Raw genomic sequence first — 17,097 nt, 5'->3', positions numbered from 1 at the left:
CTTGGAAAACAAACACAGGTCACCCCTGTCTACAAGGAGGACAGTAGAAGTAATCCACAAAACTACTGTCCAATATCCTTGACGGTTTGTTGTAGAATCTTAGAACATATTCTGAGCTGAAACATAATGAAGTATTTTGAACAGAAAGACCTCCTCAATGCCAGCCAGCGTGGATTCCGAAAACATTAATCATGTGAAACCAAACTCGCACTCTTCTCACGCGACATACTGAAAGAAAGCATTGGAACAAGGCTACAAGGTACACGTAGTGTTTCTTGATTTCTGAAAAGCATGGCTCACTACCACACCCATGCTTGTTGTCAAAATTGCGATTGTATGGGATATCAAGTGATATTTGTGACTGGATTGAGGACTTTTTGGTAGGGAGGATGCAGCATGTTATCTCGGATGGAGTCATCATCAGACGTAAAAGTAATTTCAGGTGTGCCTGAGAGAAGTGTGTTGGGACCCTTGCTGTTCATGTTGTATATCAGAGACTTTGCAGACAGTATTAATACAGTATAACCTCGTTAGTGCGAACTCGCATAAAACGAACTCGCAGTTAATGCGAAAAAAATATTGGTCCCGCCAGGAATACATTAGTTCTTATGGCATGTTTTATCGGTTAGCACGAATTTCGGTTAAGGCGAATTACGAACTCTGTTTCAGTTCCTAGCATAATTAAATTTCACTGTAACACGAACTTCCAGCCTTAGAGTATTCTAAAGCATAATTTTTTTTCCAAAATGAATGTAGGAAATGGAGCTAAAAAGCTAATTATACTTATTGTTGACTCGTTTTTAACATATTGTAGGTCGGTAGCCGTGATTATCACCTCAACAATCAGTGTATGCTGTACATTGTAAGATATTCAATAATGTGTGCAGCAGCATTTAGGAATGTACTCAGTGCCAGATTTGACAGGTGTTCTGTTAGTCATAGCTGTATCGAGTTGGAATACTGAATAAAAACTACAGTTACAACCGGTACCGTAGCACACGAAAATGGCAAAGAGGAAACAGACAGCTCTAAATGTACAGTTAAAGCTTAAGATTCTAGATGGAGTGGACTGTGGTACTAAGAAAACAACAATTGCAGAGCAGTTTGGAACACTTTACTCTACTTTATCTACGATTATTAAGAATCGAGAAAAAATTATTAATGCTGCGGCATCAGGTTCTGGAAACAAATCTAAACAACTTCATACTGCCAAGTATGAAGACATCGAGACGTTAGAATGGTTCAATCATATGCATGCATCTAACATGCCTTTAAATGGCCCTGTGGTTCAGTCAAAAGCAAATGATATTGCTAAAGATATGGGCATTGAAGACTTCCGTTGTTCTGCTGGTTGGTTGTATCAGTTCCAAAAGAGGCATTCAATTTCATCTGTACAAATTTGTGGTGAAGCAGGTAAGGTTGATGAAGAAAGTGCGAACAGCTAGTTGCATTAATTCAACTGAGTGAGGGAAAAGTATGCCTTGTGTAATGTGTTTAACATGGATGAAACTGGTTTTTTCTACAATCTTTCTCCAAATCACACCCTGGGGATAAAAGGTGATAAATGTCGTGGTGGAGCACGAAGCAAACAACGTGTGACTATTGTACTGTGCTGTAACGCTGATGGCAGTGAGAAATTTCGTCCTTGGGTTATCGGTGAATCCGAGAAACCACGTTGTTTTAAAAAACATAAATATGGACACTTTACCTTGCATCTACTCTCAACCTGCCATGGCAGCTGAGAGCACTAACGCACTGCTACCTGGACTCGGGTAGGCGCGCCGGCCCCGGATCGAATCCACCTGGCAGATTAACGATGAGGGCTGGTGTGCCGGCCAGCCTGGATGTGGTTTTTAGGAGGTTTTTCACGTCCCGCTTGGTGAATACCGGGCTGGTCCCCACGTCCCGCCTCAGTTACATGCTACGCAGACATTTGAAACACGTTTGCACTATTTCACAATTTACACTAGATACAGACAGCTGGGATACACTGATTCAATCCCTGGGGGTACTGGGTGGCGGCAGGAAGGGCGTCCGGCCACCCCTAAAACTAACCTTCCCAAATCCATTCTAACCACGCCGACCCTGCGATCGCTGTGGGACTATGGTGTAAGCAAAAGAAGAAGAAGAAGAACCTTGCATCTACTCTCACCACAAGAAAGCTTGGATTGATGGCACATCATTTCACAAGTGGCTTCTTTTTTTTTCAACAGTCGAATGGTTGCTCAAAATAGACATGTTCTTCTTACATTGGACAGATGTACTGCCCATAACATTCGTGATCTGAACCTATCCAACATAAAGGTTCAGTTTTTTCCACCCAACGCCACAAGCCGCCTTCAGCCTTTGGACGAAGGCATAATCTCTCTCATAAAGAGAGCTTATCATAAGCGACTTGTAAGAGCTGCAATTCGTGCTGCTGAAAACAATAGTGCAACCCCAAATTGGAATCTGCATTACACAATAAAAGCCATCGCAGCAGCCTGGAACTCAGTATTGCCACATCATATAGGGAAGTGTTTTAACAGAGCTTGGAGACATAGCAACACTGATGATATCCACGAGTTAGAAGATGCCACTTCACCTGATGAATGGACAGTTCTGCAGGACGTTGTGAACCCTGGGATTAGTTTAGAAGAATTCATTAGTGTAGACGACGATGTTGCCGTATGTGCTTCTGTGGAATCGGATGTGCCAAAGGCTGTGAACGAGGTGCAAGAAGGGCCATCTGAAGAAAGTGAAGAGGAAGAGAATACAGACACCATTCCACCTACCCGTCAGGAGATGTTTACAGCCTTGGACTGTTTAGAACGGTTCGCCTCAACATCCGATGTCACTACTGGGTTTACGGACGCTATCATTACAATTGGTTGTGAAATTACAAAATATTATCGTTCCCATAAACGTCAGCGTACCGTGACCGAATTTTTTCCAAGAAAGTATGTGTTCGGATTAACTGGAATATCATGATGTCCTAAAATTCTTTCAATCAAATTCTGACACTCAAGAAGGACATCCCAAAACTGAAACTACAGATGAAAATATAAAAAAGTGCACAATATGATATTGAACCGTTGATGATTAAATGTGTATGAAATAGCTCGTGTCACAGCTATATCAGGATAGAGTAAATTTTATTTGAGAATTAATAGTTAGAATGCTTCGTACAAGAAGTGTACCACATTTGTTGAATATTGACCAAAAGCAAATGTGTAAACAAATCTACCCACGTTGTTTAGATCAACGTAAAAAAAAAGTAATTGATTTAGAGTACTGACATGTCCATCAGTTCATGCTAGAAATGAAACAGAAATCAGTGCAATGTGTGGGAGCCTGTGGCACCACACTAAAGGTGTTGAAGTCTGTTTCATCTGCGGGAAAGGTTGAGACCAGTGTTTTCTAGGATTCAAGGAGAATTGATTACCTGGCAAAATATATACTGTATAACTCTTTTGGGCTAACGAGTTCAAACAATATGTGAAAACAGCCTGGATAGGGAAAAAAAAAGGATTTTTCTTATATTAAGAGGGCTGAGTGAAAAGTAATGCCTCCACCTTCGTAACTCTTCAGCAGTTGGCAGTATTGGTATTTGGTAGGTACTGTCTTGTTCCATAGCCTTTCTCTAGAGTGCCAGGTGGTAGGAAACCTTAGCATTGAATGGTTGTGTTGTTACAGTGTAATGTATGGAACCCTGCTCAGACGGTTGGTCAATGCAATTTAAGCAATGTGCTGTCATTGAATTCTTGACAGTAGGTGTCACCGCAAAGGAGATTCATCAGAGAATAAAAGCAGTTTATGGTGATTGTGTTGATGTGAGTACCGTGCGTCATTGGACGAGTAAGCTTAAAAATGTTGAGGGGGGGAACATCTGACCTGCTTGACAAACAAAGAGTTGGACATCCAGTGACAGCAACCACCGAGTTTCACGAGCAAAATGTTGACAGATTGATTCAGGGCAATTGTCGTATCGCTTGGAGAGAAATTGCAGGCACAATCGGCATTTCACAAGAACGTGTGGGTCACATTATTGCTTTGCTTGGCTATCAGAAGATCTGTGCACAATGGGTACCCCAGATGCTGACTCCTAAATTGAAAGCACACAGAGTTGAAATTTGCCAGGAACTTCTCTCATCCAACAACGCACAGTACTCACATCAACACAATCACCACAAACTGCTTTCATTCTCTGATTAATCTCCTGTGGTGTGACACCTTCCGCTGTCAAGAATTCAATGACTGCACTTTGCTTAAATAGCATTGACCGACCATCTGCGCGGGGTTCCATACTTTACCCTGTAGCAACACAACCTTTCAATGCTAAGGCTTCCCACCAACTGGAGCTGTAGAGAAGAGACTATGGAACAAGCCAGTACCTGCTGCACACCAGTGCTGCCAATGTTGAAGAGTTATGAAGGTGGAGGCATTACTTTTCAGTCAACCCTCATAGAACAATCTGTCCTCTCACAAAGGGTTTTTAGCAATGGAAATGCTGGGAGGTTGTAAGTAAAATAGTTAGACCATCGAGCCTTTATCTACGATTTGACAGCCTCTGATTTCCTTTTTATTACCACATTTAAAGTAATTAGCACCTGGAGAGCTCCCCCCCCCCCTCCCCCCTCCAACAGTCGTAAATGGGTACCTAGTAAACATTCCAAAATCACACTTCTGAGATAAACTCATCTTACTGGGAAAACTTTGGCCAAACCATCATTTTAAAACGAGTTCCTTTCTTCTTTTCTACCTGAGAATCACAGTCTTTGCTTACCAGCCTGAGAAATTTTTATCTTGTCCTTGTAAGGATCAATCAAAAGATAAAAATTGAGACTTCTGAGTTTTCTGGATACTTTGAGTGATAGTATGTTTTTGGGTTCATAATCTGTCTGAAATTTGAGCACAGAGCATATACAATACAGTGCTCTGAGGAACTGGACAAGAAAAATGTAATTGTCAGCTCAGCTGCAAACCTAAAGCATACTTTTAATTATTAACTTATGTTCAACATATTCTATGATTTAAATGGATAGATAAATCTACTCACCAAGCGGCAGCAGGGGAAAACACACACACAACACACAATGCACATGCACACGCACACGCAAAAGGATATAACTATTACAAGCTTTCAGAGTCAGTGGCTCCTTCTTCTGGCAGAAGAGTTGAAGGGGGAGGTAGAGGGGTGAAGGTGAAGGACGGGAGAGGTTTAAGGAAAGGGGTACAGCTCAGAAAAGCCACTCAGAACCCCGGGTCAGGGGAGACTTACAGGATGGGATGAGAAGGGAAGACTGACTGTTGGGGACTGCACCGAACAAGATTTGAAAATCTGAGAGCTGAAAAGTGGAAGACAGGGTAATATGCAAAACAGAGATCACTACTAAAACATCATGCATGAGTTAATAAAAGTGAAAAGCTAAGTGCATTGTATGTAGCAGAGGCGGTAGGGGGGGGACGACAAAAAATAGACGAGTCAAGTTACTGTGAAAAAATGGTGAGACAGAGGGAATTAACGTAAGTTAAGACCAGGTGGGTGGCGAGAACAAAGGACATTTTATAGTGCTAGTTCCCGCCTGTTGAGTTCTGAGAAACTGGTGTCTGGGGAAGAATCCAGATGGCGGATGTGGTGAAACAGGCACTGAGGTCATGACTGTCATGTTGTACAGCATGCTTTGCAACACAATACTGTGTGTTGCCTGTATACACCCTCTGACTATGTCCATTCATCCTGACAGACATGCTGATGTAAAAGGCCGAACAGTGTTTACATAACAACTGGTATATGACATGTCCTTTCTCAGGCGCTCTCCCTTTGATAGTTTATGTTTTGCCAGTTACAGGGCTGGAATTGGTGTATATGGCGATAGGAGGATGCACAGGGCAAATCTTGCAGTGGGGACGTTCACAGGGGTAGGAGCCATAGGGTAGGGAGATGGGTGCAGAAGGAGCATAGGGTCTGACAATGGTTTTGTGGAGATTGGAAAAGCTATTCTAGATGTGGTCGGCAAATTCTGAGAGAGAGTGGATTGCATTTCAGGGCATGATTTTAGGAAGTCATGGCCTTGTCGAAGTAGCTGATTGATACATTTAAGACCAGGGTAAAACTGGGTGATAAGAGGTGTGCTCTGAAGTTGATTTTTTGGAGGGATCAGCAGTACCAGGATTGGATGTGATTACCTGGGAAATATGCTTTTCTACTAGGCTGCTGGGATAATTACATCCAGTGAAGGCTGAAGTGAGAGCGGTGATGTATTTCTGTAAAGAGCCTGCATATGAACAAATATGTTTGCTTTGAATGGGAGGGAATGTTTGACATGGAAAGGATGGGAACTGTCAAAATGTGTGTAGTAATGTTTGTTAGTAGGTTTGATGTGGACAGGAGTGTGTAGCTGGCCTCTGGTGAGGATAAGATCAACATCTAGGAAAGTGGCTTGGGATTCGGAATAGAACCATGTGATATTTAATTGGGAGATAGTATTTAGAGATTCCAGGAATCTTAATAGGTCAGTCTCACCATGAATCCATATGGCAAAGATGTCATCAATGTACCTGAACAAAACTAGGGCCTGAAGGCTTTGTGGGTCCCAGGAAATACTCCCCTGATCTGTTTGTATGGCTGAAGTAATTGTTTGTATAAGTTAATTAAGGTGAGGAAGAAGGATGTCATAGGCTTCAAATCAGATGGGCATTGACTGAGGAAATGTTCAGCAGCAGCAGGCAGACCATGTACATGGGGAATGTTCTTACAGAGGGAAATGGCGTCAGTGGTGACAAGCAAGATTTGTGGTGAGAGTGGGATGGGCACGGATTTCAGACGATATAGGAAATGGTTGGTGTCCTTAATATGGGGTGGAAGTCTTTGTACTGTGGGTTGCAGGTGTTGATCAACTAAGGCAGGTATACGTTCGGTGGGTGCTCCCGACCTGGGGTTTTAGGTGACTTTTCTGAACTGTACTGCTTTTCCTAAACCTCTCCAGTCCTTCTCCATCACCCCTCTCCCCTCCCCTTCAACTCTTCTGCCAGAAGAAAGAGCCACTGGCTTGCAATAGTTAAAACCTTTTGTGTGTGTGTGTGTGTGTGTGTGTGTGTGTGTGTATTCCCCTGCTGCCACTTGGTGAGTCGATTTTTCTACCTTTCTGTTTATATTATAATATTAACAATTGATTGTTTTCATGTATTCTGTGATTTGTAATCCTCTCTACCATTGCTTTTGTCATAAACAGGTTTTCAGTACTTGCTGAAGCATTTTTGGATGATAATTTTTTGAAATCATCAGTTGGAACGCAAGAAGCCTTTCTTCGCCTAGCTACTTCTATGTGTTTGGAGGTATTTAAAAGTGCAATTTTTGTATTTTTGCTGTTCTATTTGTACAGTCTTAAAGTCCTGATGAATGTTTTCCTTCTGCAGATTGGAAAAGAGTGCCGTATGGCAGTCTGTCACCTTGGTGAAATGATAGTTCCTCGTGTTTTACATCTGTTTGACAAATTATCAAAAGAGAAGGTAATATTATGTGTGTTATATATATGCTACTTTCTTCTTGTCTTAGGACAACTTTTGCAATTATCTATGCAAGCTAAAAAAAACTACAGTTAGTGATTTTCATTCAAAAGTACAGATTTTGTTTCTGAAATTGCTATTTATGTCACAAGAAATATATCTAACCTTCATTTTTCAGTATACTTTTTTTTCTTCTAAATACTGCTTTCAGCTGTGTATTTGTGTTGTCATCACACTGAAATTGACATGTTTCTTCTGCAGAACTATGGGAATAAGTGTGTGTTCTATCATCTCATAAAATTATGGGTAGTTTCAAAATGGACAATTTTGAAAAGTTTTCATGAAAAATCAAAATCTGCCTTTACATGTGAAAACACTAATTTGCTAATAAGTACAGCAAATAAAACAGTTCTTGGGTCCGTGTTGTTATGTGAATGGTAGTTTTGGCATCATTATGAACGTAAAGGTGGGCTACAGAATGAGTTTTCTGGAAAATGTAATGATGAAATTATTATTTTTGGGATCAAAATTAAACCAATACCATCAGTCATTGCACCAGTTTATCAACCAGTGGCAGAAAGTAACTATGATCAATCAGAGGAAACATAAAAGGAGATGTGAAACTAATAAAATAGCAACAAGGTAGGAAAATTCATAGGGGGACACTTAATGCTCCATTCCACAAGAAAAATGAAAGCACAATTTCATTGGGCTGAAAGAAGAAATGAAACTTAAGTGAAGTAAGGTACATTTGTAAAAGAACACGAGGCATATAAAATTATCAACTGGATTTAATCATGTTCAAACAAATACGTAGAAATCAAACAAAGGAATGTAAACCATACCCAGCTGAAAATATGGATTTGCGTCCTAGTGTAACAGTAATGAATGGTATGTTGAAATTCAAGAGAATAAAGATGATGATGAAGAATATGATGAAGTGGCATGTAGTAAAGTTAAAAGGAAAGCACGTGTGATGGAATGACTTGTAACCAAAAACTATTGGGGTATGTAAAAGCGATGAGGATAATTTAATAGAAGTGAAATATAGTAAAGAAGAGAAATGAATGCTATAGAGGTTTCCTCTGTGATAGCAAACACAGAGACCAAAAACTGATGGATAGCTTATGAAAAACTCTATGTTTGTAGGTAAAAGGAGGACATTTGTAGGTAAGAAAAGGACATACAAAAGTGAAGAATTTGAGAGAGGAACCCATCATTGTCAGTCTCTTGAAAATGAAGTCAACAGTAAGTATAGAATAAGCATAATTGGAATGATAAAAGGATGAAAGAGAGATAAATAGAGTAGAAGTTCATTCTGAATAATTGTGAATGCAACCTTCATAATTTTTTGGGTTCATAGGTTTAATAACATTTCCTATTCATCTCTGTTCTGGTTTCAGAAGAATAACTTTATGGTTTTATGAGCATAAGCTTTTGAATGCTAGTAGACTGTAGAAAGAATGTTGTTTTATAGTGCTATTTTTTGGTCTTAAGATAAAGACTCCCCTTCTCTTATTTAAACTATTTATAAAAAAATTAATTAATCCGTAAAAGTAGCTGTTGTAGTCCGTGAAGGTTACTTGAAAGGGCAATGTTGATGAAAATCTACTGCCAGTCACTTTGAAGACTTTCAGTTGACCTCCTTCAGAAGTGATAATCAGATTTTTTTGACATTACAATTTATGAAAAAATTCTAATAGTGGAACAATGTTGCTAAACTTGATCATCAGTAACTTAGTGTCTGGTCTAATTAATTTGTTTCATATATGTGTAAATAGGTAAATCGATTTTTCGTTCCAATCGCAGATAAATAGTTTGATAAAAGAATTTATCGGCATCATGTATACTGACAAAAATGAAACAAGTAACACCTTATACACTTTGCACAATATATACTGACAGAAAAAAAATCGCAACTCCAAAGAGGAATTGTGCCACGTAAACAAGTCAGTAGCCACGTTTCTACATCTGAAAGATGGTGTCTATTCATGTTTCACACCAGTCATGTAAGAGTTGCACTAGTGGTGATGCTTTAAATAAGTGCTGTAACAGTCTTGAACATTAGTTACCTTTGAGACTGGATGTGATGAGCTGATGTTAGTCAAGAATGCCTTTATGGTGACAAATACACCATTATCAACTCTTCACTGATTTTGAACGAGGTCGTGTAATAGTTGCGGAAAGATTTGGCAGGAATGTAGACTATATGTGATTGGTGGCAGCAGTGGTCACGAGAATGTGCAGTCACAAGAAGACTGTGCTCTGAATGGCCATGTGACATGCCTGAGACTGAAGACCATTGTTTTCAGTTATAGCTCTAGTACCTCGTACTGCACTTGCAGCAGCAATTTGAGCAAAAGTTGGCAACACACTGACACAACTAACACATACAAATCAGTTACTTGAAGAACAGCTCCAAGCCAGACACTCTGTAGCGTGTATGCCACTGACCCAAACCACCATTTGTGACTTCAGTGATGTCATGTGAGAGCTCATTGCAGGGCAGGGTGGAGGTTTGTTGTGTTTTCTGATGAACAGTGGTTCTGCCTCAGTACCAGTGATGCTCATGTGTTGGTCAGGAGATGGCCAGTTGGGGGCTTTCTGCCAACCTGTTTGGATGCTACACACATTGGACCTACTCCTGGAGTTATGGTCTGGGGTGCAATTTCGTATGTCAGCAGGAGCACTCTCATTGTTATTTCATACACCCTGACTGCAAATTTGTACATCTATCTGGTGGTTAGATATATTGTGCTGTCATTCATGAACTATAATCATGGAGTTGTTTTCTAACAGGATAATGCTCACCCACATACAGCTGTTACAATCCAACTTACTCTACAGCATATCAACATGTTGCCTTGGTCTGCTTGATCACCATATCTGTCTCCAGTTGAGTACATATGGGACATCATCAGACGACAACTCCAGCATCATCCATAAACATCATTAACCATCCCCAAATTACCCCACCATATGCAACAGGCATGGAACTCCATCCCACAGACTGACACCCAGCACCTGTTCGACACAGTGCATGAACGTTTGCATGCTGGTATTCAACATTTTGGCTGTTAGGCTGGATATTAATGTACCAGCATTCTACATTTGCAATGGCGTATCTCACTTGTACATTAACCTCTGATCTTGCAATGTTAATCACTTAAGTATGTTGCCTAGAAAAGTTTATTCATGAAATTTTATTACCCTACATTAATTAATTTTGTGTGTTATGATTTTTTTTCTCTTAGTGTATTTTATTTTGTACCCATTTCTTGATTTATGGAGTAAGAAAGGAAATATAGGTAGTATATTTTGACCATGGGATGTCTTTCTCTAGCCTTCATGTTATCAGTTCATATTTTTTTATATATATGTCCGTTAATGTGTTTGATTTTCAGAATTTGGTTGTGGAATTTCTTTTGCTGCAAGTTCGTCTCCATCACCCAGCTGGAGCCTCAAGAAGTGATGTTTTGGGTGCTGCATATGCCGCGAACTGGGACCTGTGGCACTCACATTTGAGATCTATGTTTGCTCTTGTTGATTCGGAGTTATCATACACACACACTAAAAAACAGAGAGCGACGGTGATTAGCAATACATTTTTACAACTTGCAGTTGAAGTTTGCAAACAGGTTTGTTTAATTAATATATGCTCACAGGTATACATATATTAATACCAGCGATTCTGACACTACATTTTCAGAAAATCTAGAGGCAAAGAGTATCCATGGTTGTTGCACTTCTACAAGAAAAACATTGTTTTCTTACAAAGAGACAAATAGTTTTATAGCATATTAAACTAACTTAGTAATTTACAGATGGCAATTTTGGAGGCAGAGGTGGGAGATGGGGTTGGTGGAGAGAGGGAAAGGCACACTTGCTACATGTTCACGAGTTCTTGAGTCGCATTATTGCCAAAGATTATGTGACCATGTTGGCTGACCAGGTCCATCCCATGGTACATTATTTATTCCTCAGTGGTGATACAGTGTTCCAAGATGACAGGACCTCCTGTTCCCACAGTTCGCTTCGTCCAGGACAGATTTTGTGAGGATGAATTTTCACATCTTTCTTTGCTACTACAGTCACCAGATCGCAATAGTATTGAATCTTTGTGGTCTACTTTGGAGAGAAGAGTGTGTGATTACTATTCACCTCTGCAATTGTTACTGAACTTGCCACTATTTTGCAGGCAGAATGGTGTAAGACTATACAGGACCTGTACTTATCCATTCTGATATGACTGGCAGCTGTTGTGTATGCCAATGGTTTTCCTACACTATGTTAGATATGGTAATGTGTTGTGTTTTTGGTGTTTCCATATTTTTGCAACCATAATAATGTAGGGAGAAAGGTAAAAACTGACCAAATGTTCACCATATTGTGCAAGCACTGTAGCTCAACTGAGATGAGGAGTTGTGTTGGGTTGAGTGGACAAGGGGTGAAAGGAAGCAATGATGATGATGATGATGATGATGATGATAAATGGATTAGGAGGGGGAGATAGAATAGAGAAAGAGGGTGAATGTGGAGACCAGGCAGTGATAGTGGAATGAATGTAATTAGGATCATTGGGCAGTTGTGGAGGTAGGTGTGGAACAGGGGCTACTGGAGATTGATGCCAAGAAGATTCTGGTACTGAAGGAAATGTTGCAGTGGGTTGACGCAAGGAAACAACCCATGAGCTGCAAGATTGGGACGAGGATTTAAATATTGATGGACAAGTATATTTTGAAGGTTGGGTGGGTGGCGGAACAATATAGTGATTCTGACTGGGTTTTTCATAGTCTCTTCCTCTGTAGCATCACTCTTGATTACCATTAACCATTAAGCTGAAGGTCTAGATGAGTGTGTTATGGTGTTTGCTCAAAAATGTACACAACAGTACCATTTACACTACAGTCACACACACACACATCAGCTTTTCAGAACGATGATCAGTTTATTAATTATAAAAACTTGTTAGTGCACAGAACGAGATCAGCACTTACAGTTGTAGTTAATTATTTTATTGTGACACAAAACATAGTTCACAGTTACATAAAAAGTCACATTTTGCAATTGACACTGTTCCGTAATAATTGACTTGATAAGGCTACACTACGATAGGTCAATTACGTCAGCCCATAATGAGAATCAACATGTCCCAACAATCACTTGTTCCAATGACAATAACATTCCACATGGTTACTAATCACAATACAGTTTAGTTAATAAGTCTCTTAATTTGAGGTACTCTAAATCTTTAAACATTAATATTAGTGAGTCTCACTGTTGTCAGTACGCGTATTTTTGCATATTAAACCAAGTGATTGTGGCCTGAACCAACACCAAGATTGCACCTGTTGAAGATTTTATTCATAGGCTGTCTAACTGAAATGCCCAGTTTGTGTGATGTCTGACTACTTATAGTCAGCTGTAAGAATAAATTGAGTACTAAATAATGCTTTACAGATGGCCTAGGCTGGAATGTACTGTTTTTGATGTACTAATGTACTACAAGAACCAGTAGAATTTTGGATTATAGATTATGTTGCTGGTAAGAAATTCAGAAAATATACATAGACGTTATTATTGTTACACAATGTGGATCCCCTTGTTTACCTGTTTGAGCATCATATTACATACTGGAGTAAATTATGTGAAATTATTAATTCCTGAGGTTATTAATTAGTACTGTACATCATATTGTACAGAAAAATTAAGTTACCAAAAGATGATAGTAGAAAGTCAGAATCTAACAATAGCTAGGGCAAAATCTACAATTGGTAGTGACTTGGAACTTTTAAGTTTAATTCTTTTGGAACATAATTAGTTTTAGGTAATTTAAAATGTGGTACTGGAAAGTTTGAATGTTAAGCTTCGAATCTGTGGGCTAGCTTTCCTAAATATATTGATGAACTCGTAGGGTTTTGCATTTTCTGAACTGTATTACCAACACATTAATTGTAATTACTAATTATTAATGCTCTAATGAAAACTAATTACATCACTGTAAACAGAACAACCAAAATAAAAACTTGAGTGATAAGTCTAAATAAGATCTTGAGATTTTTGTTTAAGGCTTCTTCATTCAGTAAATCAGTCCTTGGATGGGTATCAACTGGATGTCCTCCATATCTCTCTGTCATAAGCATTCTCCTTCATTTATTTGTAACTTCTTCCTCTCTTCACGTCAACTAGCATTCCAAACTTCCTTCTTCCTCTCTCCTTTTTTCCTTGTACATTTCTCTCCATGATTCTATGATAGGAGACCCTGCTCAGCAGCTCCTTATTTCTCATTCTGTTGATTCATTCACTTTCTCCATTCCTCTCCATGACCATAACTCAAAACTTTATTCTTTGTGTCTGTCTGTTCACAATTTGATAACCATAAGACATCACACTCCACTCAAAGAATTTGACGAATGTCTTTCTAAGTGTGATGAGGATGCTTCTAGCTGTCGGCAAACCTTTCAGTCTTCCGAAAGTTCTCTTCCCTATGGAGGTTGTGTTTCTCATTTCCTCTGTACAACTCCCAGTAGGCATTATCACGCTTGCCAAATACTGGAATGACTGAACTTGTTCTAATACCATTCCATCTAGTGATATATTAATCATTCATCTTCTTTTCTGATTCTCATAACTGTGTCTTGCGAATGTTCACTTTCATTTCAAGCACATTACACATATTTAGAATATTTTTCATGATTACCTGAAGCTCTTCTGTCATTTCTGCTAGCACAGTCATATCATCAGTATACTTTGATGGTTTTTATTTCTTTCTCCTCCCGCTACAAGTCCTTTTCATTTTTCCTGTGTCTTATTGGTCATCTTTTCAGTATATTTATTGGAAAGTGTTGGTGACATACAGCAACATAGTCAGACACCACTTCAGTTTCATATTTCTCTATTCAAACTACCGCTTTCTGTTTCATATAGAGTTGCTTTATAAACCTCCTGTCCCTCCAGTCTATACCAGTATCTTTCAGAATCTTCAACAGCATACATCAATCAATTCTGTGCATATGAGTCCATCTAAATCTGTCATGTAGGTGTAAAATCGAACAGTGAAAAATCTGGGATAGAATAGTGGTAATATTATGAAAATGATAGATTGCAACTCACCATACAGCAGAGGTGTTGATTTGCAGATAGGCACAACAAAAAGACTGTCAAACAAGAGGGCTTTTGGCCAGAAATGCCTTCACCAGAATTAGACCACAAACACAACTCACACACACAAACCACAGAGACTATGGTTGTGTGTGTATATGTGTGTGTGTGTTTTTTGTCTAATTCTGATGAAGGTCTTTTTGACTGAAAGCACACTTGTTTGACTCCTTTTGTTGTGCCTATCTGCAGCTCAACATCTACGCTATTTGATGAGTATCAATCCTTCCTTTTCGTAATATGGCCATGTGTCACATGCCAAATGATACATGTGTTTAAAACGAGGTAAAAATTAGCAAAAGCACTTTGCTTATCTTTGGGAATAGAAAAAATGTAATGGATAGCAAGACTCCTCCATGATATGTTACAATATGGTTTAGCTTTTCGAGGCCAGGGTAATACTCAGGCATCAGAAGAAGGTTGGTTAACAGATTTATTGGTGTCAGAAATCTACTCTGTAGGAATCAGCATGAGTTTCGAAAAAGACGATCGTGTGAAACCCAGCTCGCGCTATTTGTCCACGAGACTCAGAGGGCCATAGACACCAGTTCCCAGGTAGATGCCGTGCTTCTTGACTTCCGCAAGGCGTTCGATACAGTTCCCCACAGTTGTTTAATGAACAAAGTAAGAGCATATGGACTATCAGACCAATTGTGTGATTGGATTGAAGAGTTCCTAGATACCAGAACGCAGCATGTCATTCTCAGTGGAGAGAAATCTTCCGAAGTAAGAGTGATTTCAGGTGTGCCGCAGGGGAGTGTCATAGGACCGTTGCGATTCACACTATACGTAAATGACCTTGTAGATGACATCGGAAGTTCACTGAGGCTTTTTGTGGATGATGCTGTAATATATCGAGAGGTTGTGACAATGGAAAATTGTACTGAAATGCAGGAGGATCTGCAGCGAATTGACGCATGGTGCAGGGAATGGCAATTGAATCTCAATGTAGACAAGCGTAATGTGCTGCGAATACATAGAACGAAAGATCCCTTATCATTTAGCTACAGTATAGCAGGTCAGCAACTGGAAGCAGTTCATTCCATAAATTATGTGGTGGTACACATTAGGGATGATTTAAAATGGAATGATCATATAGAGTTGATCGCCGGTAAAGCAGATGCCGGACTGAGATTCATGGGAAGAATCCTAAGGAAATGCAGTCCGAAAACAAAGGAAGTAGGTTACAGTACGCTTGTTCGCCCACTGCTTGAATACCGCTCAGCAGTGTGGGACCCGTACCAGATAGGGTTGATAGAAGAGATAGAGAAGATCCAACGGAGAGCAGGGCGCTTCGTTACAGGATCATTTAGTAATCGCGAAAGTGTTACGGAGATGATAGATAAACTCCAGTGGAAGACTCTGCAGGAGAGACGCTCAGTAGCTCGGTACGGGCTTTTGTTAAAGTTTCGAGAACATACCTTCACCGAAGAGTCAAGCAGTATATTGCTCCCTCCTACGTATATCTCACGAAGAGACCATGAGGATAAAATCAGAGAGATTAGAGCCCACACAGAGGCATAGTGACAATCCTTCTTTCCACGAACAATACGAGACTGGAATAGAAGGGAGAACCGATAGAGGTACTCAGGGTACCCTCCGCCACACACTGTCAGGTGGAGTATGGATGTAGATGTAGATGTAGAGGAGAAGATAGCATGGCAGATCTGATATGGATGAACGTGATTGGATATTGTCTGTCTGTAAAGGCTCTGGAAAGGTTATCTGTATATTTAGACAATGCCTATCCACTGCAGATTTTATACCCATGGGTGGTGAGGCTGTAAGGAAGAGGTCTTTTAACGTGGAATGAGTGACAGCTATCAAAGTGGAGGTACTGTTGGTGCACTTGATATGAACAGATGTATTTGTGGAGCCATCTAAGAGGCAGAGATCATCATCCAGGAAGGTCACTCATTGAGTTGAGAAGGACTGGGTGAAGTGGATTTGGGATTAGATTCTGAGGTTATGGAGGAAAAGGCAAAGATTGTCACTGCTGTGACTCCAGATCCTGAAAATGTCATTAATGAATCTGAACCAGACAAGGGGTTTTAAATGTTGATTGGATAGGAAGGATTCCTCCAAATGGCCCATAAAAAAGCTGGCGTAGGATGGTGCCTTGCATGTACCCATAGCAGTACCACAGATTTGTTTGTAGATTTTTGCCTTTTAAAGTGAAATAATTGTGGGTCAGGATATGGATAGCTAGGAGGGTTAGAAATGAGGTAGTAGGTTTTGTGTTAGGATGACTTTGGGGAAGGTAGTATTCTATAGTAATAACACAATGGGCATGGGGGTGCTGGTGTACAAGTGCTCTATGCGTCTACAATGACCATGAAGCAGTGTGGTGGTAATAGGATAGGAACTATGGAAAGGCAGTGGAGGAAGTGAGTAGTGTCTTGAATGTAGTATGGGAAGTTACGGACCATAGTTTGGAGGTGTTAGTCAACA

The 17,097-nt window shown here is 39.8% G+C and overlaps 1 protein-coding gene across 1 annotated transcript in view; it reads left to right on the top strand.

Moving 5' to 3' along the window:
* The window catches only part of LOC126456248 (serine-protein kinase ATM-like), a 445,804-nt gene that overhangs the window by 67,310 nt on the left and 361,397 nt on the right, over positions 1-17,097 (top strand). The window contains exons 9-11 of the mRNA XM_050091998.1: positions 7,215-7,317; positions 7,399-7,491; positions 10,893-11,126. Of these exons, the coding sequence (XP_049947955.1) occupies positions 7,215-7,317; positions 7,399-7,491; positions 10,893-11,126 (430 nt within the window). The remainder of the gene's footprint in view (positions 1-7,214; positions 7,318-7,398; positions 7,492-10,892; positions 11,127-17,097) is intronic.

Source organism: Schistocerca serialis, chromosome 2 (assembly GCF_023864345.2).
Source record: "Schistocerca serialis cubense isolate TAMUIC-IGC-003099 chromosome 2, iqSchSeri2.2, whole genome shotgun sequence".
Lineage (NCBI taxonomy): Eukaryota > Metazoa > Arthropoda > Insecta > Orthoptera > Acrididae > Schistocerca > Schistocerca serialis.
Note: the sequence above shows the minus strand (reverse complement) of the source record. Positions and strands in the feature narration are given on the sequence as shown.